General features: G+C 38.3%; 1 protein-coding gene across 3 annotated transcripts; it reads right to left on the bottom strand.

The window, feature by feature from the left end:
* Window positions 1–346: 346 nt before the first annotated feature.
* ZNF248 (zinc finger protein 248) lies at window positions 347–26,155 on the bottom strand. 3 transcript variants are annotated; one of them, XM_027530856.1, is made up of 6 exons: window positions 25,477–26,155; window positions 23,730–23,875; window positions 23,599–23,640; window positions 10,417–10,543; window positions 10,042–10,137; window positions 347–4,760 (listed from the first exon to the last, which is right to left on the bottom strand). In XM_027530856.1, exons 3-6 carry the CDS (start codon window positions 23,611–23,613, stop codon window positions 3,262–3,264), a joined length of 1,737 nt encoding a protein of 578 aa, XP_027386657.1. In that variant the 5' UTR covers window positions 23,614–23,640; window positions 23,730–23,875; window positions 25,477–26,155; the 3' UTR covers window positions 347–3,261. The 3 variants fall into 3 exon arrangements, with proteins under 3 accessions (XP_027386657.1, XP_027386656.1, XP_027386655.1); XM_027530855.1 differs by lacking the exon at window positions 25,477–26,155 and adding an exon at window positions 24,632–25,113; XM_027530854.1 differs by lacking the exons at window positions 23,599–23,640; window positions 25,477–26,155 and adding an exon at window positions 24,632–25,113.
* Between the last annotated feature and the right edge of the window lie 1,454 nt (window positions 26,156–27,609).

The following is a 27,609-nucleotide window of genomic DNA, read 5'->3' as shown; positions in this document are numbered from 1 at the left end:
GCTACCCATGTTAGTATTCTTGCCTGGAGAATTCCACGGACAGAGGAGCCTGGTGGGGTACAGTCCATGGGGTCACAAAGAGTCAGACACACTGAGCAACTAACACTTTCACTTTCTTAACCTTATATATCTACCTATAGAGAATTTATAACATACCAGAGTCTTATTTTATGGGCATTTGAATTTTACCAACCAGAAATACTGTCAAAATATTATATTTGAATTAAAAATCCCATAAAATGTACTTATTATAATATGTGAGTTAACATCTACTATTATGCTACCTAGAGAGGTACCCAGTTACCCCAGTGGTCATATCAAGCCAACAAGAAAAAGAACGAATTAATCAAACAGTGCAGAGAGGACTTGCTATTTATTTGGAAGAACACAGAGCTGCTAACCTCACACCACATATGACAAGAAATATCATGTGGGGTTATATGAATAATCAAGTTAACATGTCTGCTTCACATATATCAAACGAGAGACATACCTGCCACAGTGCTCAGTTCCAAAAGGAATTTACTTATGACAGCATAAAAGCACAATGAAGCAGAAATACTTAACTTTCAACTAGAAGAATAATTTTATTTCTAATACTGAGCCATTATATAGGAGTTTACAGGAATAAAAAACACTGTGCTGCTTATTCTCCAGTAGCTCCACCCAGACCTTCCCCTCTACGTTCTCTGTGCCCACGTGGGCTCACTTGCAGACGGCATCTGATTGGGTTCCAGAAATGTGGTCCATAATTTTGGAGATGACAATATCTCCCATGAGATGGCCCCTCCTCCACAAGAGCAGCGGCTCTTATTGGGCTCTGGTGAACACCTGCTTCCATCCTTTGCCCTTATGGACTTAGAAGGGTAATGGCCTCCTGGGGACACTAATCTCTAGGTGCTTCAATATCCCTTGTTTCTGGCAAACCACTGTAGTAAGTCTGCCATGAAAGTCTTCTTAGTTGGATCAGAATTGTTTTTCACTAGAACCATGGCTGATACAAACAGCCCTCCCTACATTAATCTGTCAAAGAAAATAATTCATCTCTAAAACTAGAACAGTAACACCAGAACATTAAATAGAACATTAACACTTCTATTAGAAAAGAATTCATTTGAATCAGGTGAATGCCTTCAGTGCTAAATAACAGACATCTCCAAGAATAAACAAGAAGCCTCTTTTGTCCTAGTATTTGAATTAAATACTGAGCAGAGAGCAGGTCCAGAAAGAGTTGTGCAGTTCAGTGACAGTACCTCTGAGTCAGGTTTTTCCCATCTTGTGTACTGTTCTCTTCAGGCTATTGCCCTACCAGGCCACAACTATAATCTAGGATAACATACAGCCATGAAAAAGTTCAGCAGATGAGAGACAATCTGTTCTCATGTCATGACAATATTTTATCACTGAGTTCTTTCCCCGAAGCACTGAGAATATTTTCCAAGTATCTCATTATTCACCTGTCCATCCCAACAAAATCATTAGAACAGAATATTCATGATTAACTTAGACTAATATGGATTTACCCCTAAATCATCTGGGGAAAGGATGGACAAAAAGACAAAACATGGCCCAACAAGGAGGAAGCAGGGAATGGCTATTTGGGGGGCAGTGTTTCTTGGAACTGCTTATCAGTGTTTTCCAAAGAAGCAAAGAAAACGGTAGGACAAAGGAGAGAGAGATAGTATATTACATTCTATTAAATTAGATACAAATACATAGTTCCTGAGTTACATACAACTTGGGTTACACACATCATGCCCAAATAGATACAGCAATAAAGCACCAAGAGTAGAACAGAAGCATTTCATTATACAACGCTACTTTTATTTGCCGAATACCGTGAGCGTTACTGTTCATAACTGATGTTAACCTTTGCAAAATTTATGTAATTATCATTATTATTAACAGCATTCACATTATTGACTGACCCAAGGCAGCCGAGTAACTTCAGGAAAATATTGTTTGGCCTTTTTATCGAAGTGGAAGCTCAGTAATAATGGCCATACTCATTCACATATGCCAGCAAAATTAGAAGAAAGGTAAGCAACAGGTAGTAAAACAGCATATACTGGCCACATTACAGAGAGTCTCGGGTAGTAGTGAAAATAAGATTGATGCATAGGTAGTTAAAAACCTCCCCACAAACATATTTTGGCTTCTTTTTTGAAGAGGCCATTCAGCAGTAATGGACAGAGCCATTTATCTATGGAAATGGGAGAAGGGGTATGTGGCTAGTATTTTAAATTTGCCAAATGTATTTGCATATATACACAGTGATGTGCCACTGTAAATACTGCCACTAATGCCACACTACCAACACAATGGCACTGAACGTAGGGCTGGTCACAGATGTATAGTACTACATCATTATATAATATTCATCATGCTGATTTAACAATACAGATAACCTAGAGAACAAAGATAATAGCAAAACACTGTGAAATAATTAGGAAATGATGAGTGTTGAGTATGTATTACCTTTGTTTTTTGAATATTTAACTGTAAATTAATACTTTAAAATAATGACTGTGTTTAACAACTGGCTCATAAACTTCCTGAAAATTTATCAGCAGTGCTTGCAAGTCAGTATAAACTTACTGTAGCACATCACTGTGTATTGGTAAGTGTATATAAATACATTTACATATACAAATATACATAATTATTACAACCTAAAAAGACATTGATGGTATCTAGTGTGGGAAATGTTAATATAGACTCTAACAGTTAATTAAGAGTTTAGATTTTCTCTTCATAAGCATGTTAGGCTCTAATATACCAATCAAGAATACCTCAAATTTCTATGATATTAGCATACCCACAGAAGGCCTGCAAACATCAAGGACTCTTCACATAAATGTTTAATGCTGTTGTCATTTAACGTCTTTAAACTTCAGATTCCACTGTGAATATGACTGCAAATGAGTATCACCTATTATATTAACAACAATAAAATTTTTGTATCACATCCAGAATACGGCACTACACAACATAAATTCTAGACAAAGGTGTTTTTTTTTTCCACCATATTATGTAACTGAATTTCCCTTCAATATAAATTTTCTGATGAAAAGTTTTACTTTTTTTGGAAAGCTTTTACATATTCAAAACATGAATAAGGTTTTATTCTAGTACTAATTATCTGAATTACAACAAAATCTCACTCTCTAAAGGAATTTGTGATATTCTTTGGGTTTCATTCATCTCATTTTAAAAACCTGTATAACATATTTGAAAGCGTGGATGAAGGCTTCTTAATGTTCAGGATGCTGCAAGAGCTTTCACCCTTGTGTGAATTCTCTGATGTTTAGTGAGTACTGACCTCTGACTAAAGGTTTTCCCACATCCATTACACTCATAGGGTTTCTCCCCTGTGTGAGTCCTCTGATGTTTAGTGAGAGCTGATTTCTCACAGAAGGTTTTCCCACACTCATTACATTTGTAGGGTTTCTCTCCTGTGTGAGTTCTTTGATGTACAATGAGGTTTGATTTCACACAGAAGGATTTACCACATTCATTACATATAAAGGGTTTCTCTCCTGTGTGTGTTCTCTGATGTACAGTTAGGGCTGACCTGTGGCAGAATGATTTTCCACATGCATTACATTCATAGGGTTTCTCCCCTGTGTGTGTTCTCTGATGTTCGGTGAGGTTTGACTTCACACAGAATGTTTTCCCACACTGCTTACATTCATAGGGTTTTTCTCCTGTATGTGTTCGCTGATGGTTGGTAAGATGTGGTTTCTGACAAAAGGATTTCCCACATTCAGTACATTCATAGGGTTTCTCTCCTGTGTGTGTTCTCTGATGCTGAGTGAGGTTTGACTTCTCCCAGAATGTTTTCCCACATTCACCACACACAAAGGTTTTTTCTCCTGAGTGAGCTCTTCGAAGTTGGGTGAGATGTGACTTCTTGTTGAAAGTATTTCCATTTTCATTGTGCTCATAAGGTTTTCCCCCCATGTGTACTATCTGATGTTTAAAGAGAGCTGACTTTTCCCATGTTTTGTGACTGACTTTATATTCATGGGGAATCTTTCCTGTGTAAGTTCCCTGATGGATAACAAAAGTTGAATTGCCGCAGAAAATTTGCCCATATTCATTATATTCATAAGGACTGTCCCCCATAAGAGCTCTCTGATGTCCGAATCTTAAATCCATATAGAAGGACTTACCACAAATGCTGCATTCACATGGCTCCATTTCAAAAAGAGTTCTCTGAGATAAACTGAGCTTCAAACTTTGGATGAAGTTTCTTCCACATTCATTATATTTACAGTGTGTCTCTCCTATCTGAACTTTCTTATTTGTGAAAAAGGCTGCCTCTCCATGGTTGCCTCTTCCATTTTCATTATACTCAAAAGGCTGGTCAAAAATGGACTGAGTGAGATCCTGTCCATGATTGAGGACATTCTTTTTTTGATTATATTTATAAGATTTCCCTCCAAGAGGAGCTTTGTCATGCCCAATATCAAGGAGCAATTTCTCATATACATTAAACTCATCAGGTTTCTTTCCAGAATAGTTCTTTCTGTTAATAATTAAGCCTGAAATATTTTTCAAACTCACTTCACATGAGTCACATATTTTATATAGAAAATTGCTTGAAGGAATGGAGTCTGTACCTAGATTTAAAGTTTTCCTTACTCTGTCACCACTATCTGTACTTAATGTTTTGTTGCTGGTGAAAGCAAGTTGCCAAAAATGTTCATCTTGATTTTCCTGGGTGCTGTCTATTAGGTCATCAACTTTCCAGTCTTCTAGAAATGAGAAAAATAACCACATCTTATGAATCCTAGTACATTTCTAATTGAATTCGACTTTTACACAAATGCCCTATTACACAGTCAGTTCTTTTGCTTTAGGCTCAGTTTTCTGGTGTGAACTAAAATCCAGCATACATTTTCTTTACTCTTCTGGTTTGAGTGGAAAATAAAAACATGCTTCAGTAAAAATAGGGGAAGGAAACTGGCAGTAACATTTAATACTTTATTAATACACACTTTAAAACTAGACAGAAAAAGGTGAAATATATTCAAAACACAGGGAACCAGAGAGTGGCTGATTCAGAAATCAGGAAACTCAAGAGAATGGAGTGAGCCCAACAGAGACATTGAACACTGAATATCATTACACTGAAGATTAGTAGACAAGGGCTTTCAGAAAATGAACTATGTTTTGTGGAAACAAAACAGTCGAGTCCTAACCCCCTCAGACACTGATTACCTGGTGTGATTCCTACTAGAGTACTCACTTCTACTCTACACATCAACACCAGACTAAAGTTCTGAAAACACCAACTGCCTCAGGTTCAGAAGAATAGTCTGAGAGTTCAGGATTCCTTTAATTCACATGGAATAATTATAATAAGACATGGTAAGCAAGGGATGGAGATTTTGTAAGAGTTATTCATTTAGGGAACAGGAAACTCCAAGAACTGGATGAGTTTAACAAGAGAGGTTTTTTGTTTTGTTTTGTTCATTTGTTTCTCAAGAAAAATAGACTGTTTAAGAAACATATTAGAGGATGAACTCAGTTTGACAGAGGTAGATCATGCTTTCTTGTCCTTACCTTCCCACAGCTTGATTACTGTGGTAGGAGCCTCACTAATGTGCATGTTACTATTCTTTTTTCCCATTTGATATATGAACATCAAAACAAATTTCTGAAGGTACCTACTTCCTCATGCTCTAAAGGACAATGCTTTAATCCAGACTCTAACTCTCTATCAAGCTGTGATTCGCAACAACACAAATGCCCAACAGGAAATACAAAACAGATGATGGACAGACCATCTCTGCAAAAGGACCAGGCTCATTCTGTGGACTCACAGCTGTTAATGAAGTTGTCCCAACCATCAAGGCATACGTTTCTTTATTTCAATCTGCTGCCTTACTTTCCCCCAAAACAATTTTGTTCCTGAACCAATACTGATCTTTAAGTCTGCTTTCATATCTAAGTTTATAATTTACATCAAGGTTTTCTGCTTTCATATCTAGACTATCTGTGGCTTTTGCTTACAGATGAGACCTATAACGATCATATTTTTCTGTTAATATATGGTTCTGAGGCCTTCAACAAACTTTATTGTAAAAATTCTTGGCTATTCTTTACTGTCACTACTCAATGAAACTGGCTTCCCAGGTGGCTCAGATGGTAAAGAATCTGCCTGAAAAGGAGGAGACCCAGGTTCGACTGTTTGAGTCAGGAAGATCCCCTGGAGAAGGGAATGGCTACCCACTCCAGTATTCTTGCCTGGAGAATTCCATGGACAGAGGCCTGGTGGGCTACAGTCCATGGGGTCACAAAGAGTTGGACATGACTGAGTGACTAACTAGGTGAAACAATATTAATATATGTTAAAAAAAAAATCTAAAACAGTCCTGAGTCCATGGCTCCAAAGACTAACTGATAATAGTTACTACCTTGACAAACACAAATTAAAACAAAAACTGAATTCATATTATGAGTTCAAGTCATAATTCTGTAAGTCCATTAAAAAATATGTGCAGTTCTAGCTGGATATTTAACAAATTGTTCATTCTCAAAAACACACCTTTTATGTAATTAGTTACACTCCAGCCTTGGCTCTTCTTGGGACCTGAACATCCTCCAGGAAATGCTACTTTAATTTAAAACAACAAACCACAAAACTAATAATAAAATAACAAAGCCAACAAACTCTACAACATCCCTATCATTTTCAGTCTCCACCTGCTGCCTTTAGAAGTTACTACCTGTTTAATTCACTGTAAGATGAAACAAGTCCATTGCTCAACGATACACCCTGTGTCATGATCACAGTCTAGGCAGGTGTTAGCAAAATTCTATTTTCTCTGACTTCACTGAGGAGACAGGACATTTATGATTCTTAAAAACTGATGTGCGTATGAATTATTTTCAACCTGTACTTCAGGATAAAATAAGAGAATGTGCATTTAGTAAAAATACTATAGAATGCTTTCTGAATGGATGAAAAAGAGTGATCTCTTCTAAACTTGGTTCAACAAAGTAATTATTAAAATATCAGAATCAGGAAAAGTATGAAAAGAAAGTATGGATACTTCTAGTTCTGGCCTCAACTATGTACTTTATACCATATATGGTGTGTATGTATATATATGTATGTGTGTGTGTATATCGAGATATATATGTACACATATATATGTAATATATGTACATATATATCTATATATACTGAAAGTGAAAGTCGCTCAGTTGTGTCCGACTGTTTGTGACCCCATGGGCGATACAGTCCATGGAATTCTCCAGGCCAGAATACTGGAGTGGGTAGCTGTTCCCTTCTCCAAGGGATCTTCCCAACCCAGGGATCGAACCCAGGTCTCCCACACTGCAGGCAGATAGATTCTTTACTAGCTGAGCCATGAGGGAAGCCCAAGAATCCTGGAGTAATATATATATGAAACTTATTCCATCTCAGATTCAAATAATTATCTCAAGCTTCTCTTTGGGAAAACAACATCTCAGCAATGATAGAAACCCTAAGCAACAATCATATCATCAGGTATGAGTTTTGGGGCTACAGATGCTAGTGGATTAGGGTTATAAAATACAGACTATTTAAGTTACAGCAAAAAATTGATCACTAACTTAAAGTAAGTGAAATAATAATAACGCTTTACCCTCTGAGCCACTAGGGAAGCCCAAAATAATAACAACAAGCCATTATTATAGACCATGCAATGTTTAAACACTTTGCATGCCCAATTTTAATTAAGTTACTTAAAAGGCAAAATAAACCAAAGTGAAAATTATAGAAAAATGAGAAAATATTTAAAAGTGAAATTTAAGACATAAGATAGCATGAAGTTTAAAATGAACTCTGAAGAGCAGTAAAAAAGATACAGATATGTAAAACAGCGCTAGACTGTGACAGTCACTGAAAGGAGATTTTGATTTCATTTATTAATAAGGATCAACTTTGTTAGGCTAGTGAAAGATAAATTGGATGCTTTAGGCAGGAAAAAACAACAACTAGGAAGATCAAGTCAGGTATCAGTGACAAGTGAGAAAATGAATAGATGAATATGAAGAAGATGGAAAAGAAAATAACATTAGGAATTTGAAAAAACTAGTAACAGGGGATAACAGGTTTAGGACACTGAACCCATGGTTGCCATTTAAGGTAGTAATGGATGGCTGAATGTTCCTTATTTGACCCCTGGGAAACCAGGCTCTCTAATTTTCAAGTGACTCAGACTGTTCCCCTCAATCTCCTCTAATGACAAGATTTAGTGGATTCACACACCTTGTAAAAGCAGTACTGCACCACAACTACCTCTCTCATTTACAAACAACCACTCTCTAGAAAAGGGGTCAGCAAACTCTTGACTGTAAGGTTGTGGGCCTAGAACTAAGGATGTTTTTAAAGGGAAATATAAGAGTGAGGAGGAAGAGAAAGAAGAGAAAGATGTAAGAGGAGGAAGAGCAGCAGCAGCAATTGAGACCATGTGTGGCCCACAAAGCCTAAAATATTTACTGCATGGTCTTTTACAAAGAAGTTCTATGTATGTCTCTCCCAGAGTCTAGCAGTTATCCCAAGCTTCTTGTGACCAACTGTACTAACTCTCCTCTAATCGCTCCTCCAAATTTTTTCTCTCAGTAAATAGTACTCTAAGTTATCAGGTACTGGAAACAAATCACTGAATTCATGCTCAACTCCTCCTCCTTTCACACTCTATATCCAACCCAGTAACAAATCCTCTTGGCCTCATGTTCAAGATATATGTACAAATCCACCATTTTTCAGCATTTCCAACATAGCCTGAGCAGCTAGCTTCTCTCCTCTGGGTATACAATAGTATCCTAACTGGTATTCTTTCCTTGCTTGTGCCTCAGCACCATCCACCCATCACATGGTCACAACAGAGAAGTCAGAGGGAGTCTTTTAAACTGTAAATCCAATCTGCTAGCTTAATTTGATTTATATATACTGAAAAAAGCCTGAGGATTTCCCACATCACTCAAAATAAAATTAATATATCTGCCACAGTCCATGCTACTTATGACATCATCTCCTACCAATCTCCCCCATGCCCACTCACCTCCAGCTACCATGACATCGTTATACTTCCTTAGATACTCTAACGGCACACTAGTCTGACAAGTTTAACACCAGCACCTGATGTTCCCTCTGCCGGGAGTATTCAGAATCCACAGAGCTCACACTTTAATTTATTAGAGACTAATATCTATTGTGTACCTCATAAAATATATTTTCTCTTGAAGTGAAGTCAAAGTCGCTCAGTCGCGTCCAACTCTTTGCAACCCCATGGACTATACAGTGCATGGGATTCTCCAGGCTAGAATACTGGCATGGGTAGCTGTTCCCTTCTGCAGGGGATCATCCCAACCCAGGGATTGAACTCAGGTCTCCTGCTTTGTAGGCGGATTCTTTACTAGCTGAGCCACGAGGGAAGCCCATTTTCTCTTGAATTCTGTATATTTGATTACAAATAGGATGTTATCATTCTCTAACCCCCTTTTCACTGCTTCAGTTCTTCACAGTACTTACCACCACCCAACACCATGTGTGTGTGTATACATGCACATACATCTTCATACACACACACGAATGCTTTTTGTCTCTCACTGTATTACACACTCTGATAATAGGGACATTCTTTTAATTATGTATAAACATAATTGGGTCATACTGAATGCTCACCATATATTTGTTAAATGAATATATTAAAGTATTACATGAATCATACCATCTAACAAAAGATGTCCAAAGACAATAGATGGAAGGTGGACAGTTTTAAAATAATCAAGAAAAATTATCTCAGATGGAGCCAAATGAGTTTGGATTATGACTATAGGTAGATGACTCTAAAATGTCAAAGAAGAAAGGGAAAGATTTATGAGTGAAAGTGACATACAGAAGAATGTGATTAAGGTAACATAAGTATGTGGGCCAACTGTCAATCACTTTCAAAGGTCAGGGGTTGGAATCATATACCAATGGCCTAAGACCTCATTTCCTCTGGCTTCCATCTGCCTGTGAACTCACTAACTCACCTGAGTGCCACTGTTTTGGGAATCTTTCCTCTAGTATCCAAGGTTCTTCTCCTTGCTCGATCTTGAAGATCACTTCTGGCTTAGTAATGCAATTCCCTGTAAAGAGAGTAACACAGGACTATGGCTGAACAGTCTGGCTTCAAGAACTCTAAAAAAATGATGGGGAAGAAAGGTACAGCTTTGGGAACTATCTAAAAGAGGTGCCTAAATAAACCAATTCCCAAGGAGGTAAGACTACAGCATACTTTATAGTGGGCAAAAGGGACCAGTCATTTAGGGCCTTGAATCTCCATCAGAAAATTTCACAGGGAGTTTTTACATTTCATCAGCTAAGAAATGCATGCTACTGGTAATCATGTGGAAAAGAATTCTTACCTACGGAGACAAGGTGGCTATAATTTTCAAGGATCACGTCTCTGTATAATATCTTCTGAGCAGGATCCAGCAGGTACCACTCTTCCTGGGTGAAGTCCACACATACATCTTTGAATGACACTTGCTCCTGTAACAGTACATTCCTTTTCTATAAGAAATTGTCAGAGCTATACGAGTGGAAAATATTTAAAAGAATGACTTTGCCAACAAAGGTCCGTCTAGTCAAAGCTATGGTTTTTCTAGTAGTCAGGTATTGATGAGAGAGTTGGACTATAAAGAAAGCTGAGTGCTGAAGAATTGATGCTTTTGAATTGTGGTGTTGGAGAAGACTCTTGAGTCCCTTGGACCGCAAGGAGATAAAATCAGATAAAGTCTGAAAGGAAATTAATCCTGAATACTCATTGCAAGGATTGATGCTGAGGTTGAAGCTCCAATAAGTTGGCCACCAGATGTGAAGTACTGATGTTAAAAAAGACCCTGATGCTGGGAAAGACTGAACGTGGGAAGAGAAGGGGATGACAGAGGATGAGATGGTTGGATGGCATCATGGATGCAATGGATATAAGTCTGAGCAAGGCCCGGAAGTTGGAGATGGACAGGGAAGCCTGGCATGCTGCAGTCCGTAGGGTCACAGAGTCGGACATGACTGAGCAACTGAACTGAACTGAATCTCTTTAGTTTACTAAAAATTTAGGACTGCTTTCTTTAATGCTGGGCTTCCCTGGTGGCTCAGCTGGTAAAGAAACTGTCTGAAATGTGGGAGACCTGGGTTCGATCCCTGGGTTGGGAAGATCCCCTGGAAAAGGGAACGGCTATCAACTCCAACATTCTGGCCTGGAGAATTCCATGGACTGTATAGTCCATAGGCTTGCAAAGAGTCGGACACGACTGAGCAACTTTTGCTTTTTTTTAATGCTATACTATGTAGGATAAAAGTAGTATCTTGTATAAATTGAGTTTCCATGAGAGGGTGGAATGGTCCTAGTTGCTACAAATATTATTCTTAATGAGAAGACATACACATTAACATGTATTAAACTGGAAACTGTAGGAGCTAGCACTATACAAAACGTAGAATGGGATGACCAAGAAAAAGTTATTTCATATTATCTTTTGTATTATAAAGTTAACTTTTACTAAGGAAGTAAAAATTTCAGTTGTTAAAATGAAAAGAAGGATTAAAACTAATATGTTATGGGCCCTAACCAAGCTCACTCATGTCTGATTAAAGTGACCAGTTCTGTATTCCACCTGCCCAGCAGAGAAAAGGATGAATCCTCTCTACTTCAGATAATTTTTGGAGCCTCTCCTAATATCTGTGTTGTTAGAGATAATGCTCACCATCCAACAGAAAATGTCATGTTATACGAAGAGACAAGGCCAAAGGAAAAGGACAATGATAGAATAACCACAATGTTTGTTTGAGGAGGCCTTACAAAAAGCTGAGAAAAGAATAGAAGCAAAAGGCAAAGGAAAAAAGGAGAGATGTACCCACTGAATGCAGAGTTCCAAAGAAAAGCAAGGAGAGATAAGAAAGCCTCCCTAAGTGAAAAATGCAAAGAAATAAGAGGAAAACAACAGAATGGGAAAGACTAGAGATCTCTTCAAAAAAACTAAGAGAAACCAAGGGAACATTTCATGCAAAGATGGGCACAATAAAGGACAGAAATGGTATGGATCTAACAGAAACAGAAGATATGAAGAAGAGGTGGCAACAATATACAGAAGAACTATACAAAAATATCTAAATGACCCAGATAACCACAGTGGTGTGAGCACTCACCGAGAGCCAGTCAAGTGAGCCTTAGGAAGCATCACTATGAACAAAGCTAGTGGAGGTGATGGAATTCCAGCTGAGCTATTTCAAATCCTGAAAGATGATGCTGTGAAAGTGCTGCACTCAATATGCCAGCAAATTTGGAAAACTCAGCAGTGGCCACAGGACTGGAAAAGGTCAGTTTTCATTCCAATCCCAAAGAAAGGCAATGCCAAAGAATGCTCAAACTACCGCACAACTGCACTCATCTCACATGCTAGTAAAGTAATGCTACAAATTCTCCAAGCAAGGCTTCAACAGTACGTGAACCATGAACTTCCAGAATTAAAGCTGGTTTTAGAAAAGGCAGAGGAACCAGAGATCAAATTGCCAACATCTGTTGGATCATAGAAAAATCAAAGGAATTCCAGAAAAACATCTACTTCTGCTTCACTACACTAAAGCCTTTGACTGTGTGGATCACAATAAACTGTGAAAAATTCTGAAAGAGATGGGAATACCAGACCACCTTATCTACCTCCTGAGAAACCTGTATGCAGGTCGATAAGCAACAATTAGAACTGGACATGGAATGGACTGGTTCAAAACTGGGAAAGGAGTATGTCAAGGCTGTATATTGTCACCCTGCTTATTTAATTTATATGCAAAATACGTCATGAGAAATGCCGGGCTGGATGAAGCACAAGCTGGAATCAAGATTGCCAGGAGAAATATCAATAACCTCAGATATGCAGATGACACCACCCTTATGGCAGAAAACAAACAGGAACTAAAGAGCCTCTTGATGAAAGTGAAAGACGAGCGTGAAAAAGCTGGATTAAAACTCAACATTCAAAAAACGAAGATCATGGCATTTGGTCCCATCACTTTATGACAAATAGATGGGGAAACAATGGAAACAGTGACAGTCTTTATTTTCTTGAGCTTCAACATCACTGAAGATGGTGACTGCAGCCATGAAATTAAAAGATGCTTGCTCCTTGGAAGAAAAGCTATGACAAACCTAAACAGCATATTAAAAAGCAGACATATTACTTAGCCTACAAAAGGTCTGTATAGTTAAAGCTATGGTTTTTTCCAGTAGTCCTGTATGGATGTGAGGGTTGGACCATGAAGAAGGATAAGTATTGAAAAACTGATGCTTTCAAATTATGGTTTTGGAGAAGACTCTTTAGAGTCCCTTGGACTGCAAGGAGATCAAACCAGTCAATCCTAAAGGAAATCAACCCTGAATATTCACTGGAAAGATGCTGAAGCTGAAACTGCAATACTTTGGCCATCTGATGCAAAGAGATGACTCATTAGAAAAGACCCTAATGCTGGGAAACACTGAAGGCAGGAGGAGAAGGGGACAACAGATGAGATGGTTAGATGGCATCACAGACTCAGGACATGAGTTTGAGCAAGCTCCTGAAGATGGTGAAGGACAAGGAAGCCTGGCATGCTGCAGTCCATGGGGTCACAAAGAGTCAGACATGACTGAATGAATAACAACATAGAGACTCAGATATTATAACACAAAAGAACTTCAGAATGAATTATAATTAATATAAAAGAGGAAAATATGAACAAAATAAATGAAAGGATGGGAGAAGTCAACAGATACATGGTATGTCTGTTGTAGATAAAGAATTAATAGAGCAGGCCTGAGACTGCTATCTTCTGAAAGATCTGCTACAAGGGTGTCTTGTGGCTGGTATCTGGGAATTTGGAGTTCATGATGGTTCTTACCAGTCCTTGGTAAGAATGGTTCACTGAGCCTGAACTGTTTGTGTGAACTATATGGTTTTTTCTGCTCATGTACATTCCTTCTGGAGTCTGAGACTTTGTTATATGTTAAGCAAACAGTACCTACGTGACTAGCCCCTAATAAACATTTTGAACGCTGAGTGTCTAATGAGATTCCCTGGCAGACATTTCACATTTGTCATCACATCTCATTGCTGTAGGACTTAAGCCTGTCCTGGGAAAAGTCTTAGGAGCTTATGCCTGGGGTCCTCTACTTGGGACTAAACCCCAAGTATCTTTTCCCTTTGCTGACTGTGCTTTGTATCCTTTCACTTTAATAAGTCACAGCCCTAAGTACAACTACATGCTGAGTCGTCCCAGAAAATCACTGCACCTAGTGATAGTCTTGGGGACCTCTGATAAATGTGTATACAAACATGTACATGTACATACATACATGCATAAAATGGGCATTCCAAAGTTGAAAATTATAGTATCTGAAATTAAGAACTCATTAGATGGCTTTGTATGTATCCAACAAAAGTATCAAAATACATACAGCAAAAAGTGACAGAACTGAAAGGAGAAACAGACAAATCTATAGCCACAGCTGGAGACTTCAATACCCCTCCAATTGTCCTGAGAAATAAAGCAGGCAGAAAAGCAGTAAGTATATAGATGACCTGAACAGTACTGTCAATCAACATGATCTGAAACTTCTAGAATATTCCATCCAAAAAAATAAGCCACACATTCTACATTCTATTCTACCTCTTATGGAACATTCACCTAGATAGGTTATAGTCTAGGCCACAAAACACACCATAACAAATTTAAAACAATAGCTATCATAAAAAATATATTATCAGACTACAATGGAATTAAAGAGAAATCAATAAGCAAAAGATAGCTGAAAAATCCCTCAAATACTTGAAAATTAAATAGCATATAGGTCAAAAAAGAAGTCTCAAAGAAAATTTTAAACTACTTTAAATGAAATGGAATAAAAATGAAAATACGATATATCAAAATTTGTGGGATGCAGTGAAAGCAGTACCAGAGGGAAATTTATAGCATCAAATGCATATATTAGAAAAGATTTTAAATCAATAATCTAACCTTCTATCTTAGTAAACTAAAGGGAAAAAAAGGCAAACTGAGCCCAAAGCAAGCAAAATAAAGGAATTTTTATTAAAATAAATCAGTTAAATTGAAAATGTGGAAAAAAATAGAAAAGTCAATGAAACTGAAAGTTGCTTCTTTGAAAAGATCAATAAAAATTTTAAAAGCCTCCAATCTAACCAAGTAAAAAAGAAGCAAACTGTGAATCTCTGAAATGAAAGACAGATTTACACTACTAATCCTAATGACATTAAAAAATAATGAGAATACTACAAACAATTCTGCCCCTGAAAAATTGGTAACATAGATGAAATTAAAAGACACAGCTATGAAATTCACACAAAGGAGATAGAGATAACGTGAAAAGATTCATTTCTGCTAAAAAAATTAAATCAATAATTAAAATACTTCCAAAAGAGAAAGCACCAACCCAGACAGTGTCACTAGTGAATTCTAATAAACATTTAAGGAAAAACTAATACAATTCTCCATAATCTCCTCCAGGAAATAACACTTCCAAACTCATTATATGAGGCCAAGTGAAAGTGAAAGTGAAGTCGCTCAGTCGTGTCTGACTCTTTTCCACCCCATGGACAGTAGCCTGCACCAGGCTCCTCCATCCATAGGATTTTCTAGGGAAGAGTACTGGAGTGGGTTGCCATTTCCTGAGGCCAACATTACCCTAATACCAAACTAGATAAGGATATTATGAGAAAAATAAAGATCAGATTATCTTTCAATAACAGAGATGCGAAAATCCTCAAACATGGGTAAATCAAATCTGACAATGTATAAAAAGAAATATAAACACAGCCAAGTGGAATTTATTGCAGGTATGAAAGGGTCCCTGGTGGCTCAGACGGTAAAGCGTCTGTCTATGATGCGGGAGACCCGGGTTCGATCCCTGGGTTGGGAAGATCCCTTGGAGAAGGAAATGGCAATCCATTCCAGTACTATTGCCTGGAAAATCCCATGGACAAAGGAGCCTGGTAGGCTACAGTCCATGGGGTCACAAAGAGTCGGACACGACTGAGCGACTTCACAACGACCATGACGACAATGAAAGGCTGGGTCAACATTAAAAAAAAACACAAAACAAGAACATGATCCAACGTATCAGGAAGTCAAAGAAGCAAAATGACACAATAATAGCAACTAATGAAGAAAAAACAGTCATTTATCATAATGAAAAAAAAAAAACAACCTCTCAACCTCTCAGTAAACTAGGAATAGAGGGGAACTTTCCCAACTTGATGAAGAAGAGAACATCATACTGAAAGGTTGTTGCTGAACCACGAAAGACACTGGGATTCTTGGCCTCCAGAGAAGAATTCAATCCGGGGCCAGAGATGAGGCTTGATCGCTCAGAGCTTTTGTGTAATAATGTTTTATTAAAGTATAAAACGGATAGAGAAAGCTTTTGACATAGACATCAGAAGGGGGCAGAAAGATACCCACCTGTTAGTCTTTAGCTGGATGTTATATAGTTACTAGCAGTCTGTTAATGAAAGAAAGCAATGTCTCAAAACTCAGAGAATGGCACCAGGCCCCTCACCCACAGGATGCATTCTGAGGTAATCTTGGCACCAGGGGGGTCATCCAGGGCCATAAAATGATTGACTTGAATCTCCTATAAAGGCAGATCACCATACAAAAAGTTTCATTTACATGACTTAGGAGAACAATGTATGAGGATAACGTAGTGGTTTGCCAAGTCAGTTCTAAGCCTTTAGGTGGAATCGACTTGAAGACAAGAGTCTGGGGTAAATGTATAGTACATTAACATAGCTTAACACAAACATTTCCATAAGAAAAATGTATTTGTTAGCTCAAAATTTGAGAAAAGTTAAGTTCAGGTGGAACCAGGTGTCATTATGGCAACACAGTATTTTAAGAGAAATCTCTTTTTAAATTTGTGTAGAGAAGGGGAACTCCAGTACTCTTGCCTGGAAAATCCCATGGACGGTGGAGCCTGGTGGGCTGCAGTCCATGGGGTCGCTGGGAGTCGGACATGACTGAGCGACTTCCCTTTCACTTTTCACTTTCATGCATTGGAGAAGGAAATGGCAACCCACTCCAGTGTTCTTGCCTGGAGAATCCCAGGAATGGGGAAGCCTGGTGGGCTTCTGTCTATGGGGTCGCACATAGTCGGACATGACTGAAGCGACTTAGCAGCAGCAGCAGCAGAGAAGGGGAAAAAATATATCACTAGTTTGTTTCCTCCTGCTGCTTAAGAAAGAAATTAAAAAAAAAAAAAAAAAAAGTCTGATACTTGCAGGCTATTTCCTCCATTTGGAGACCCCTGGCCTTCCTGCCTGTTACCCCCTCAATACTTACTGTTAGGACTTGACACTTTTCCCTGAAATGCAGGAAAAGAGCAAGGATGCTCTGTTTCAAGACTATTATTCAAGTCCTAGCTAGTACAGAAAGACCTAAGACAAAACAAACAGAAAAACCTGAAATAAAAGGTAGATGATTAGGAAGAAAAAATAAAACTGTCTTTATCTGAAGTCAACATGATTGTCTATGCAGAAAATCCCAAAGACTCTGAAAAAAGGAAAAGAATAAAAATCCTGGAAGTAATAAGCAAATATAGCAACATCATAGGATACAAGGTCAATATAAAAAAGCCAACTATTTTCCCATATCAGAATAAACTACTGGAATTTCATATTTTGAATGAAAAAAAACCATTTACAACACCACCACCACCAAAAAAAGGACTCAAATATAAAACTAATACATTACAAGGATATACAGAAAAACAAAAACTGATGGAAGAAATCAAAGATCTAAATAAAGGGAAAGACAGTCCATATTCATCACTCAAGACAATTCAGTATTGTTAAGATGTCAGTTCCTTCCAATATAATCTACAAATTCAATGCAATTCAAATTAAAATCCCAGCTATTTTGGAGACGCTGACAAACGATTCTAAAGTTTATATAGAAAGGTAAAGCAACAGAATAGCCAATGCAATATGGAAGGAAAAAGAGGATTTACACATTACCTGATTTCAAGACTTATACAAAGCTACCAAATAACATGTACAAATAACCAGATGTTCAAGCTGGATTTAGAAAGGCCAGAGGAAACAGAGATCAAATTGCCAACATCTGTTGGATCATCAAAAAAGCAAGAGAATTACAGAAAAACATCTACTTCTGCTTTATTGACTATGCTAAAGCCTTTGACTGTGTAGATCACAACAAACTGTGGAAAATTCTTAAAGAGATGGGAATACCAGACCATCTCACAACCTCCTGAGAAACCAGTATATAGGTTAGGAAGCAACAGTTAGAATGGACATGGAACAACAGACTGGTTCAAAATTGGGAAAGGAGTATGTCAAGGCTGTATATTGTCACCCTGCTTATTTAACTTACATGCAAAGTACATCACGCAAAATGCTGGGCTGGATGAAACACAAGCTGAAATCAAGATTACTGGGAGAAATATCAATAACCCAGATATGCAGATGACACTACCCTTATGGCAGAAAGCAAAGAAAAATTAAGCCTCTTGATGAAATTGAAAGAGGAGAATGAAAAAGCTGGCTTAAAACTCAACACTCAAAAAATGAAGATCATGGCGTCTGGTCCCATCAGTTTATGGCAAATAGATGGAGAAACAATGGGAACAGTGACAGACTTTATTTTCTTGGGCTCCAAAATCACTGTGGGTGGTGACCACAGCCATGAAATTAAAAGACGCTTGCTCCTTGGAAGAAAAGCGATGACAAACCTAGACAGTATATTAAAAAAGAGACATTATTTAGCCTACAAAGGTCCATATAGTCGAAGCTATGGTTTTTCCAGTAGCCATGTACAGATATGAAAGTTTGACAATAAAAAAGGCTGAGCTCTGAAGAATTGATGCCTTCAAACTGTGGTGCTGGAGAAGACTCTTGAGAGTCCCCTGGACTGTAAGGAGATCAAACCAGTCAATCCTAAAGGAAATCAACCCTGAATATTCATTGGAAGGATTGATGCTAAAGCTGAAGCTCCAATACTTTTGCCACCTGATGCTAAGAACCGACTCATTGGAAAAGATGTTGATGCTGGGAAAGATTGAAGGCAGGAGGAGAAGGGGACCACAGAGGATGAGATGGTTGGATGGCATCACAGACTCAATGGACATGAGTTTGAGCAAGCTCTGGGAGATGGTGCTGCAGCCCATGGGGTCGCAAAGAGTTGAGCACTTTGAGTGACCAAACAACAACAACTAATATCCAAGACAGGGCGTTATTGGTGAAAGAAGCCCATAGCTTAATGGAACAGAATAGAGTGTCCAGGTACAGATCCACTGAAATATAGTCACCTGATGAAATAAAAAAAGGTATAGATGATGCATAATACTATGTAAGTTTTAGGTGTACAACGCAGTGATTCACAAGTTGTAAAGACTATATTCCACTTATAATGGTTATATAATTTTGACAATAGTCCTGTGTTATACAGTATATCTTTATAGCTTATTTATTTTATACATAGAGGTTTGTACCTTTTAACCCCCTACTACCATGCTCCTCCCCACTTCCCTCTCTCCACTGATAACCACTAGCTTGTTCTCTGTATCTGTGAGTCTGTTTCTTTGTTGTCATATTCATCAGTTTGTTTTAGTGAACTGATTTTCAACAAAGCCCTAAAGGCATTTAAATTGAGAAAAGACAGTCTTTTGACAAATGCTTCAACAACTCTACATCTATGCAAAAAAAATGAACCTAGACACAGACCTTACACTTTATACAAATGTTAACAAAAATGAATCACAGACCTAGATATAAAATGCAAAACTATTAAATTTCTAGAACACAGAAGATAGGAGATCTATGTGATCTTGGGTTTCATGAAAAGTTTTTGAATACAACAGAAAAATCACATTCCATTTTTTAAAAAAATACATGGATTGGCTTTCATTAAAAATATTTTAACCTGCAAAAGTCATTTCTAAGAAAATGAAAGGACAAGCCACAGAGTGGGAGAAAATATTTGCAACATATATATCTAATAAAGAAGTTGCATTTAAAATATACAAAAGAATTAGTAAGAAAATAAATTGCCTAATTAAAAAATGGATAAAAAATGTGAACAGGTCAAGTAAAGACATACAGACAGTTCATAAATTTATGAACAAATGCTCAATGTCATTTGTCATTGTTGTTGTTCAGTCACTAAGTTGTGTCTAACTCTTTGTGACCCCACAGACGGTAGCCCATCAGCCTCCTTTGTGCATGGGATTTCCCAGGCAAGAATAGTACAGTGGATTGCCATTTCCTTCTCCAGGGGATATTTCTTACCCAAGGATCAAACCCACATCTGCTGCACTGGCAGGCGGATTCTTTATCACTGAGTCACCAGGGAAGCCCATTATGTGTATTAAGGAAATGTAAATTAAAACAAAAGTGAGATGCCATAACACATTTATTAGAACCATTAAATCTAAAACAATGACAATGTCAATTTCAGGTCCAGATGCAGAACAAGAGGAATTCTCATTCATAATTAGAAATATAAAATGATACAGCACTTTTGTAAAATAATTGGGCAGTTTCAACTTTGTACAAAGCTGAAGTCTTAACATATGATCAAGTATTTTTAATTTCACACTCTAGCTATTTAAAAAACATGTATCTAGGTAAAAACCTACATATGTTTCTAGCAGCTTAATTCATAATGACCAAAAACTGGAAGGAACCAAGAGTCCATAGGTTAGTAACTTTGAAATAACTTATATATGTATGCTGGAATTGAACAATTAAGTAAAGAAATGATGATGGTGGTGGCCAAAATGCTGGAATGGGAGTTATAGACAAGCAAGGGGATAAGGTCAGAATGTTTCAGGTGATAATGATTACAGCAGGAGACATTAGTGTGAACTAATACTTAGCTTAATATAAATACAGATGGTTACATGCTGAAATATTATTCATAGATATGTGTTAGTATACATAAATATTTTCTTGTTCAGTCAGCTGACAGGATCTATAAGGAATTACAAACCAATAGCATACTCAGCCCTCCAGTCTTGGTTTCTAACACTAAACTCCAATAAAAGGAAGCAGAGCTCTTCAGGGGAAAATGGCTTATTCTAGGGCAGGAAATATGAGCCTGGACTATCTTCTAGCATCAGAAAGTATAGAAGAAGTACTCAAACAGAAACACAACAATGGGGTTCGTTGAAAGTGGTTTATTTAATAACCAAGGTGGGACAAACGATTTGAGCAACAAAGTGAACAAGGTAGTACTTGGACTATAATAAGTAAAAAGTAACTAGCCATGAGCTCATATTGATATTAAACACTGACTGAGTTAATAAATATTAAAATCTCCTGTGCAGAATGCCTAATTTATGTGGATACGCCACTGAGAAGGAGGGGTGGTATAACCCCCCACTTCCTTCCAAACAGTATATTACGAAAACAGAGGGAAAAACGGGTAACTTTACAGTGGAGAAAGTTAATACTGCACAGCTTCAGGCTGGTGATCAACAGTGGTACATCATTTTTTGAAAAGTGAAAAGTCATTTGAGAGAATTTACCCCTGATAAGACATGACCAAATGACATTTTACCTCTCTGGTCTTTCTCCAAGAAAACAATTACCCCAATATAATCAATCATAGGAAAAACAGTAGACAATTCCCATGTGAAGGACATTCTACAAAACACCTGATTTATACTCCTCAAAACTGACAAGGTCATCAAAAACAAGGAAAATCTGAGGAATTGTCACAGCCAAGGGGAGCCTAAGGAAACATGATGACTAAGTGAAATGTGGTATCCTGAAGCAGAACACCTGCATGGGGAGGGGAGGGAGACCAGGAACAATTATCAAAAGACAAATGATATACAAGAAAATAATATTCTGTAACTTATATGAAAGATAAGCATTAGTATCACTAACATGCAAAGAGCTAACCAGACATTGAAAAAAAGAAAAAAAAGCCAGAAACCTAAGAGCAAAATGGGTAAAAGACATGAACAGATCACAGAAACATAAAAACAAGACATCTTTTAGATATGTGAAAAAAATCTTCAATCTCACTGAGCATTAGGATAAGTACAGATGTAAACTACATAAAATACTAATTTTTACCTATCAGATGTCAAAATCCAAAAGTGAACCACATTATTTCTACGGGAGAAGCTGTGGAGAAAAAGCACTCTCATGCAATGCCAATGTAAGTACAAAGTATCTATAATCCCACCAAACAGATCAAGTTTATCAATTGTAGTCAACCCTTTGGGAATTTATATATTCCCAAATATCACTTCTGGAAATTTACCTGACAGAATAAATCTCATTTCTGGGGATGTATATGATAGAATAAACCTAATGTACAAAGTTATTCATCAAAACAGAGTTTATAGTAGCAAAAGGTTGGAAATAGTTAATTACTAGTTTAATAAACTATGGAACATTCAGAATTGAATTTCCATGTGATTATAACAAAGAAAGAAGTAATCCACGTTCTGTTACAGACAGATTCCCTGGGACAAGCTGAAAAAAGAAGTGAAAAAAGCAACCAAAAAAAGAAAGAATGGGAAACAGTGTTTAGACTCACTACTTGGTGTGGTTCTCTGAGCAGCAGAATCAGCTCCATCTGATTAGAAATGCACCTTCCAAGGCCCAACCCAGATCTACTGAATCAAAATCTGCATTTTTAAGACATTGCCAGGTATGTACAGGTGCACCTAAACTTAAAAAGCCCTAATATAATAGATTCCCATTTAAATAAAAGAGGGCTCATACTTTCTTTCAACTGAATAAAGAAACACTGGAAGGACAAACAAGAAACCAGAAAGAATGTATACCTATAGCTGAGTGACTGTACACTGCAGTTTATCTGGGACTGTCCCAATATATGCCAGTTGTTCCAGCATAATCGTTAATAAAACCTCTCTCACTCTCAGTGAAAGAGACACGGTTTAGATGAGAAACAAATGTCACCCTACGTGGAGGAAGCCTAAGGTACAGAGAGGAAGGGATGTGAATTTTTACTTTCTCTGTATCACTTACATTTTTTTAAAAACCATGTTAATATACTAACAATTTTAAAGTATTTTAATTTTTAAAGACAAAAGTTGTCAGGAAAAATAGGTATCTGAGAAGAGCAGTTGTCTAAGAACAGAGAAACAATGGATAAGCAATAAACCCAGGGATAAGCAATGTTGGGGCAAAAGGCAAAGACAACTTCACGCTGGAAGAAGTTAGGAAAGGGAGAACTAGGAGCGTAGCGTCAAAGACAACAGCAGAGCAGACTTTCAAAACAGACTATGCATAATAGTATCAAATGCTGCAAAAGGGTCCACTAAGACTAAGACAAAGACAAAAACTGGATTTGACTACAATTTGGTGGCTTTTTCCAGAAATGATTCAGGTGGAGAGGTATTAAAGGAGCAAGACTGCATGTATTAGGTTGAAATTTAAGTGGAAATGCAGAAACAAAAGCCAGGACTATCTGCTACTGAAGCCAGAAACACAAATGAGCTGACCCCTTTAAAAACTTTAGAAAACTCATTTTAGATAAAGTGGGAATAAAAAAAAACTCACCTGGGATTTGTTCATTTTTCACTCTTAGTGGAGGAGGGAGAGCTGAGGGAGAAAGAAGGAAGTAAGAACTTGGCTTGTCCTGTAGTTTCTGGATTCACCAGCCTACACAGCTCCACACACAAGACACTTACCTGCTCACGTGTGGCTCCCATTTATGTTGACCTTAGACCTGATACTTTTCACCGAGTGAATGTAAACTTTTGCTTCTTACTGATTTATTACCGGGTTTCCCTGGTGGCTCAGTCCATAAAGAATGCTGGAGACCTGGGTTCGATCCCTAGGTTGGGAAGATTTATTACCAATTTAGGTTTTGTAACACAGAAAAATTAAAAACATGAGAGGATTTTTAACACAGAACAGTAAAGTAAAGGATACACTAGGGATTTGTCATAACTGAGGTTCTAGGGGGTAAAAACACCTTCTCACTGCTGTTTAGTCACTAATCCTATCTGACTCTCATCTGCTGACACCATTAATCCTATGAGATCAGATAATCAAAGAAACCTCTGAAAAAAGGGATGGGAGTGTTTAAGGCAAGATTTATTTTTTTAAAAAGTCTGTTCTAAGCTGCTTACAATTTTCAAAAGGATCTTTTAATAAAAAACTAACTCTGACCTAACAAAATGACAAAATGGGCTGTGGCCCAAGAATCTGCAGACCTGACTTTCAACTGTGATTCTGTCACTAACAAACTGCATGATCTGAGCCAGTCATCTTCTCGGGCTCATTTCTTTTTGCATCTTTCAATAAGAAACTGATAACCCAAAAAGGACCTGTCTGCACTACCATCCTGGGAGCAGGAACCTCAGCATTTCTCTAGAAGCCATCAATAATGGAACACTGCTCGAGGGCAGCTAACCTCAGGAAAAAGTGAATGGAGAGTTAGGAGAGGAAGAGGTGTTAGGCTCGGATAATGACAGAATTTTAACTATGGCTGGTGAGCCTTTCAACCCGAACTATGGCTTCACAAATTTCTAAAGAGGTGACATTTCCTGTGTAGCCTGTGTGCCCACCCCGCTCATCTCCAGCTCACCTCTCTTCTTAAATTTGTCCCAGACCTTCCACCATCACACAGCCTTCGATGGCTTCAGGACACCGTGTCATGATTATATACAACAAATAACAAATGAAGATATAACAAATAATAACTTAGGATCCGAGTAATGTTAACAGAGCCAGGAAAAGGCTTTGGTGGCTAGGTGGTCCAGCCCCTTCCAATCCATTTCACAAACGACTTAACGGAGGGGTCCAAGCTCCAGCCGCCTATACAGAACAAATACAACAGCAGCTGACAAAACGTGGGCGCTCAAAACAACCCAAAGAGGCAAGCACTATAGAGGTCTGCATTTTACAGATAAGAAAACCAAGTCTCTAGGCGGCAATTTGGTCCGGGAAATTCATTTATTTCTGGGCCCTGCAGGAGACAATGGTCTCCTACAGCCTCCCGGCTCCCCGTAAGCCTGGCGCAGGAGAGACGTATACGTCACTACGTTAAGTGCGCACAAACATGTCACACAGGCGCAATCGCTCTTCCCCTACCTCCTATCCGCCCCCGCCCCCCACCCCGTGGGCCCAGCTCACACTTCACGCACGCGCACTCCCCACCCGCGGCCACAGGACAGCGCCGCCCGCTCCGCTGAGGGGCGGAACACCTGCAGACCGAGTGAGCCTGAGAGGCCGCGTTCCCACACGGGACTCTGGCCCCTTAAGTCGGAAGCGTCCCCGCCTGCCGTCCCTTCAGTTCTGCAGACGCTGCAGACTCCCGGGGTCGCGCAGTGTTCGCGGGGCTCCAACCCACCACCCGGCACCGCTGCCTCGGCCGGCTCTCCCAGCCGCGCGGAGCCCGCTCGGCCCTCGCCCCCACCCTCCGGGGCTCACCCGCAGCTCCCTCGCCCGTGGACCTGGAGGATAGGGATTGTTTCCCACGAGGGGCTGGAGGCCGCGGAAGGACGAGCCAGCAGCAGAAGGCGGGGATGCACATGCGCAGAGGGAGGGAGCGGCGCGGTGCGGCGCGGTGCGGTAGCAGAGAGCTGGAACTTAGCTCCTGGTAGTTTGCTTTGGAAAAGTGGCTCTACCTTTAGAAGCATGCCTCGCTCCTAAATTGTAAAAGTAAGCTAATAGTAGTACAGTACCTAACGGTTTTTATGAAGATTCAGGATGTTTGTCTTGTACAAGCACTTAGGATGAGTTCCGGCACATAAATTGTTCAGTATGTTTCTTAAGATTATCTTTCCAAATATACACCATGCCCACTCTAGAAATCAGCTGGAGAGTTTCTGCCTTATTGACTGAACTGAGAGATTACTATCTGTTATACTCACTCCTGCTACCTGAACCCTGGATTCTGTCCGTGTCCCATAGAGATATGTCAAAGCAGTGTGCATTTTTGACTAGACGCATCAAGTGGCACATGAATTTTATTTATGAAAGTGAACAGATGTTATTTTAGTTTTGATAAACTTATCTTCTAGCAGTTTAGACAGCAAATTTATGTAAAGTAAAATTATATCTGTGAGCAGCAGAGTTGTTCTCTGGAATGAGGAAAAAAGCGACCTAGCAGTTCAGTATTAATAAAAGTTGTTCATATATGCAAAACTGTTCATACATTAAACTTAAGGAAGAAAGCACTTTCTCATCTCTCCAAACCAACTATGTTTTCCCTGGAACCAAATATATATTCTTTTATGTGGGCATTCTCATGACATTTTTAACACAGTATAATCATATGACCTGTTAGTTTATGATGAACTTTTCATAAAAGAATATGTAGTTAACTCTTTCTGGTCAACGTCATTTAAATTTTTTTAATAACTTTAAGTTGCTCAGATTGGTCCCATGTACTCTTCACCCAGTTTCCCTTAATTGTTAACATTTTGCAAAACCGTGTACATTTAGCAAAACTAAGAAAGTGATATGGGTACAATTCTAATGAAACTACAGAGTTTATTCGTTTTTTCATTAATGCCCTTTTTTACTGATCTAGGATTCAATCCAGGCTACCACAGTATGTTTAGTCATCACATGTTTGGTCTCATCCAATCTATAATAATTTCTTGGTCTTTGTCTTTTATTACCTTCAGATGTTTGAAGACTAGTGGTCACATATTTTGAAGAGTGTCACTGAATTTAAGTTTGTCTGATATTTTCTCCTGATTGGACTAAGGTTTTAAATTTTTAGAAATATCTCAGAGAGGATGTGTCCTTCCTATATATGAGGGGACACATGATTATCAACATAACTTATATTAGCCTTGGTTACTTCGTTAAGGTCGTGTCTGACAAGTTTCTCCATTATCTTTAGGATTTTTCCCTTTCCAATCTATACTTAGAAGTGCAGTGTATACACTGGTTACAAAGTCTAGTGCACTCAGCGGGGGCAGAAATAAGCTGCATCTCAAATTTAGGGTGATATTTTTAAACTGCCACATTTAGTAGTAAATTTGGGTTGAGAAACTCTGAGGTTACGCAGATATACTCTTCCTGCTTAGACTTTTGGCCACTAATTTTACCTTTCATTGGTGGATCTTGCACGCAACACTTATTACTGTGGTATTCCAATTTAATATTTCACCTTTTTCTTCTTTATTAATTGGAAATCTTCTATAAGAGAAGATTTTCATTCCCCAAATGTATTTATAACATCATTTATTTATATCAGTATGGATATTTGTTTTATTCCCAACTGTCGGGGGAGTGTGTAATTTCCTCGGTTCTGTCTCAATGCAAAGATCTGAAATGGCAGATCAGTGTTACAGCTTTGTTACAGCCCAGTTTTATTTGGCGAGCAAAGGATGGTACATCCTGGAGATGTGAAGACACGCTGACCCAAAAAGGACAGAGGTTCAATGTTGGCTCCTCTTTTTATAAAAACGTTTTGTCTCCTTCCGCTGAGCCTGTCCTGTGTAAATGGGGCTAGCCAGGAGGTCTGTTTGTTTCACCTGTGGTACTCACTCTGGTCCTCAGATTTTCTTTTGTTCCATTTTCACGAGCTTTTTCCTTTGTCTTTTAGCC

This window comes from Bos indicus x Bos taurus, chromosome 28, assembly GCF_003369695.1.
Source record: "Bos indicus x Bos taurus breed Angus x Brahman F1 hybrid chromosome 28, Bos_hybrid_MaternalHap_v2.0, whole genome shotgun sequence".
Lineage (NCBI taxonomy): Eukaryota > Metazoa > Chordata > Mammalia > Artiodactyla > Bovidae > Bos > Bos indicus x Bos taurus.
The sequence above is the reverse complement of the archived record's forward strand: the minus strand, read 5'-3'. Positions and strand labels throughout refer to the sequence as shown.

Excerpts from the sequence above, each read along its gene's own strand:
- ZNF248 (XM_027530854.1), bottom strand. The coding sequence starts at position 23,750 with ATGGGAGCCACACGTGAGCAG. Across the intron at positions 10,138-10,416 it reads TAGCCACCTTGTCTCCGTAG|GGAATTGCATTACTAAGCCA; the intron begins GTAAGAATTCTT and ends CTCTCTTTACAG. Across the intron at positions 4,761-10,041 it reads CCCAAAACAGTGGCACTCAG|AAGACTGGAAAGTTGATGAC; the intron begins GTGAGTTAGTGA and ends TCTCATTTCTAG.